The 4,814-nt window shown below is 44.9% G+C and overlaps 1 protein-coding gene across 1 annotated transcript; it reads right to left on the bottom strand.

Annotated features, from left to right (window-relative positions):
- Positions 1 to 2,342: 2,342 nt before the first annotated feature.
- Positions 2,343 to 4,349, bottom strand: LOC137543673 (fibroblast growth factor-binding protein 3-like). The gene is made up of 2 exons (XM_068264797.1): positions 4,229 to 4,349; positions 2,343 to 3,567 (listed from the first exon to the last, which is right to left on the bottom strand). Exon 2 carries the CDS (start codon positions 3,462 to 3,464, stop codon positions 2,724 to 2,726), a length of 741 nt encoding a protein of 246 aa, XP_068120898.1. The 5' UTR covers positions 3,465 to 3,567; positions 4,229 to 4,349; the 3' UTR covers positions 2,343 to 2,723.
- Positions 4,350 to 4,814: the final 465 nt, after the last annotated feature.

The raw sequence follows: 4,814 nt of genomic DNA, 5'->3' as shown, positions 1-4,814 counted from the left end.
TGTAGGCGCTGTTGCCCGCCGGGATGGGTGAATAATTAGTGCTGTGGGGCTTGTCACACAAGGGGAGCAGAGAGGAGAGGTAATTTTGGCACGCCGGTGTTCAGTCAGGGGGGCCCCCAATTCAATTTGCCCCAGAGCCCATTAAAATGGCCCTGCCTATAGGCTCCTGTGATGTAAATCTGGGCTTGACTTTCGGTTAGTACATACGATGAGCTTGAAATAATACTGGTCAAAATCCTTGGAATATAAAAGATGACAGTTGTCAGGTTGTCATGGTGATCTCATGTATCTCAGCTTCTGGGTCTATGCATACCTACAACTATCGATTATAGATGAACTAGTGGTTCAGGTAGTTACCTTTTTCTGTAGGGCAGGCAGGGACTATAATGTATGAAAATAGCATTCTTTACCTCCGTGGACTCATGGAGGATAGATTATCTCCAGCTGCCACGTTGGCTGCTGTGAGTTTATAACCAGTTACTGACTACTGGTAGTCCCCAGTTAATGAACGAGATGGAGACTGTAGTGTCATTCTTAATCTGTCCACAAGTCATAACACTGTGCTATCTCTATCCCCTGTACCACCTCTATGCCCCTTGTGTCTCCATTGCCCCCCTCTGTGCCACCTCTGCCAATCCACTGTGTCACCTCTGCCCCCTGTACCCTCAGTGTACCTCAGCAAATTGTCATTTTGCCAGTTTAAAGAGAAACTCCGACCAAAAATTGAACTTTATCCCAATCAGTAGCTGATGCCCCCTTTTACATGAGAAATCTATTCCTTTTCACAAACAGACCATCAGGGGGCGCTGTATGACTGATATTGTGGTGAAACCCCTCCCACAAGTAACCCCTCCCAAAAGAAAAGTTCAAACTTTTGTGGGAAATAGCTGTTTACAGCTGTTTCCAACTGCCAAAAACCATGCAGCAGCTACATCACCTGCCAACAGTAAAATGTTCACTGGAGTTCCTCTTTAAAAAAATGTTTTCTTATTCCCACAGAATCAAATTCACTTTTGCAGCTGTTTGTATCTGTAGGTCATTTTTAAAGGGAACCCGAGGTAAAAGGGATACGGGGGCTGACATGTTTATTTCCTAATGCACATTGCCTGGCTGTCCTGCTGACCCACTGCCTCTAATACTTGCAGATCAGATGTTTATGACAAAGCAGACAAGATTAGCTGCATGCTTGTTTCAAGTGTGAGCCTACTGACTAGAAAGATTAGCAGGTCTGCCGGGCAATTGGTATTGTTTAAAAGGAAATAAATATGGCAGCTTTCCCAAGGTCTCACACCTTGGGTTCCTTATAAGGTGGGTGTTTGAAAGTCGGGGCTACCTGTCTTACTTTGCAGATATAAATCACGTATTTGCAAACTGGGACACCAGACTAAAAGTTAGAGCTCTTTTACATTACATGCAATTCCAATTTTGATGCAATTTTACATGCGATTCTGATTCCAATTTTTGACTCCTGCATGCTATGTCTTTCTTGTGTTGCTAGCATCCAGTGATATCGCATATCAGGATCGGAAATCGGAATTGCAATTTACGTGTAATGGCCCATACTCACGAGGGACTTTTGTCGCCTCAACACGCGGCGCGCGCGTGTTGCGGCGACAGGTCACCCGTGAGTATGGGCCGTTGCGCGCGCGCGCACCCCGAACTGTCGCCCGCCGCTCATGTCGCCATGCGATTGAAAGTTTCAATCGCATGGCGACAGTCGCCGCCGCACCTCCCCCGCAACTGTCGCTAGTCCGCGTGAGTACGCGGACTAGCGACAGCAACCTCCATTGTGGTAAATGGAGCTTCCGGCGGGGGGAGGAGGAACGTCGGCGACAGCTTCCGTCTCGCCGCTGGTCCCTCTTCCGCGTGTGTACGCGGAGGGACCTGGCGAGGAGCTGTCGCCGGCCTGACGCCCACACGCTCACGTGTGCTGGCGACAGGCCACTTCTGCAGCCCGTGAGTACGGGCCATAAGGGTCGTTTTCTATTACCCTGCGTTTTGTGATCGGATTCCGATCGCTAACGGATCGCAAAACGCAGTATACAGTAAAGCTAAAGGAAATGGTAGAAACCATTTCCATTAGTGCGATCCGATTGCGTTGTGGTTTTGTCCCGAGCGCAATCATATCCTGCCGCGTTTTGGATGCGACTGAGCTCCTAATACTGAGTATAGTAGCGCAATCGAATTAGTGGAAATTAGTTAGAAATGCGATCGCACTGCAGCGCGATTGCGATCGCGTTTCATAGTTGAAAAGAGCCCTAAAAGAAGCCTAAAAGTTGACACATTAAAATTTCAGAATCAATTCTGTCATGCAAATTACAAACCAAAAAAAAAACGTTTTTATTATCGAATATTGTATGTCAGTATGACAAGCTACCAATGAATCTCGTGAGAATATTTTAACAAAATACAGTATAAAAAAACTTTTTGTGCAGAATATAAAAATGACGGAAAGGTGGAAACCTTGAGTAGAGGGGCCTCTGACAGCAGCTACTGGTTTATTACGTTAGTCCCAACAGAAAAGAATAGAAAGCAGGTCTTCTGGAAATTATGCTGTGAATGCAGACAAGTCTACACTTGTGACTTTTTTTTTTAGTACTGAGAGGATTTGTCAGTCTTGTTACGTATTAGGCAGTCCGGAGGAATTAGCCGGGAATTTCTGTTACGGCCTTCAATTAAACAGCTTACTACCGCCACATTTCTACCACATGTAGAGCTTTGATTTAGCCATTCCAGATATTAACAAAGAAAGAACACATTGAATGCCACTTCTCATCGCAGTAGGTGTCTGCCAAATTCTCGTTCTGCTCTACAATATCATCATTAACTTCTCTGGCGGTAGTGAGCTCAGGCAAGAAGGGAGAAATAGTTGGGTTGGGGACTTGATTGGATTTGGAGTCATGCTTTTTCTTTTTGCCACTGGATTTCCTCCCTGCCCCAGTGTTTTCAGCAGCTTCTGGTTTGCTTGGTCCCCCTTCCGGACCCCCGCTAGGTTCTTTTACACGTCCTTTCAGTTTGGCTTTATCTTTTTCAGCCTCCGTACTGGTATCACCTTCAATTTTCCTCAGCTGAGACTCGACAGCTTCCGATTTTTTGCACAGGCGTGACTTTAATGTTTTGTCCTCACAGGCGTTCTTGACCCTCCTAAATTTCCCCAGGATCGGTTTCCAGTACTGCTTGGCTTTCAAAGTGTACTCCGGGCATCGCTGTGGCTCTCCTTCGTAGGTGCAGTTGTACCCGCCACCGTTTGGCTCCTTGCAGCTCAATGACAAGCTCACGGTTGAGTCCCCAACAATCTCCCAGGAGCACACGTGTTTAAGTTTGGTTGTGAACTGCCCTGACCGAGCGAAGACTGGGGACTCTCTTGCTTTGCCTGTAGCTTTGTCATTTTTGCCCAGCACGCCTTGTAAAGCGCCCAGGCAGTTCAACAAGAAAATGAATGAAATCACGCTGCAGTGCCTCATCTCATTAGGTCAGTGTTGCAGGAGGGGGTGCAATTCAAGGGTGTCCAAGCATCAGTAATGCGTACAAGCGTTGGAGCAGAAGCTATCTGGCATTCCAGAGTTCCTGAAAGACAGGGCCAGAAAAATAAAACGTGGCTGAATCAAAACATAGACAATTATCTGGCTGGCTGTGAAATATGCCCTCAAAAGAAGAAGATAGGAAGGATATTCTAATATCTTTTTTCCCCTTGTCATTGTGGATTTCAACCCTGCTCTGTTTTGTACGTTAAGATATGTCTCAGAACGGGCAGAAACTTAATGAAAGGGCTTCTTTGGGCGAAACAAAAGAGCTCTTAAAAGAATTACAAGCCTATGCAAATCAAAGACTCTCGCAGACCTAGCAAAAGTATTCAAGTGCAAATAAAACTTTTAGAACCGTTAAACGTAGCGGATAAAGTAAATGAGATTCTCTCTAGGAGAAATCAAAACATTGCTCTGATGCAGAAAATGAAGACTGATCAAACTACGCATGTAAAATGAATGCCACTTTTATTTATTTCTTTATTTAAAAAAAATTAGATTCTACTGAGTTGTTTAAAAATTGATTAAAATGACTAGGAGTCTTTTCTCTGAACAATATTATTTTGCCTTTAAAGGTGACAATTGCGTTTTGTATAATGGCAGAAATACCTTCTGTAGCAATATTGACAACATTTGTTGAAACAGATAAATAAAACTGATGTAAGGTGTGTGACAAATGACAAAAAAAATTGAGTGAAACTTACCAGACACTGATGACAAGTTGGACAGCAGAGCAGGAGAAGTCTATAGGAGTTGCAATAGGAGTGTGTTGTTATCAATGGGACAGGAGGGGCTGTGGTCACCCTTTGCCCCTCCCTGCCATCCTCTGCACCAGCACACTAGTAAAGGAAGGATCAGCCAGCACCAAGTCAGCTGGAAGGGGCTGTGAGAATTGCCTGCAAAGTGTTTATTTCCTAAGGTCGCCCGTCATTACTATGTGTGCCTGAGACTGAACTCATGTGAGATTATATTAGCACTGCTGTAGAACTCCAACACAGTTTTTTCTTTGGGATTCCCAACAGCTTTTTAGGTGTTCAGTTTTTCTTGTATTTTTGTGCTGCTTTGAGATCAGAAATGCCTGTATTGCTCTATTGCTCTGTTGTTAAGGATTAGAGATGGATCGTCAATGGGATTTTAAAGGACACCGGAAGTGAGAAGGATATGGCGGCTGCCATATTTATTTCCTTTTAAACAATACCAGATGCCTGGCTAGTGGCTATCCTGCTGAACCTCTGCCTCTGTTACCAGAGCAGGATCATCCACAAGGCAAACTTAGGCAGCTGCCTAGGG

This window comes from Hyperolius riggenbachi, unplaced genomic scaffold (assembly GCF_040937935.1).
Source record: "Hyperolius riggenbachi isolate aHypRig1 unplaced genomic scaffold, aHypRig1.pri scaffold_156, whole genome shotgun sequence".
NCBI lineage: Eukaryota > Metazoa > Chordata > Amphibia > Anura > Hyperoliidae > Hyperolius > Hyperolius riggenbachi.
Note: the sequence above shows the minus strand (reverse complement) of the source record. Positions and strands in the feature narration are given on the sequence as shown.

Bases quoted from the DNA above. Each gene is read 5' to 3' on its own strand.
- LOC137543673 (XM_068264797.1), bottom strand. From the start codon at position 3,464: ATGAGGCACTGCAGCGTGATTTCATTCATTTTCTTGTTGAACTGCCTG.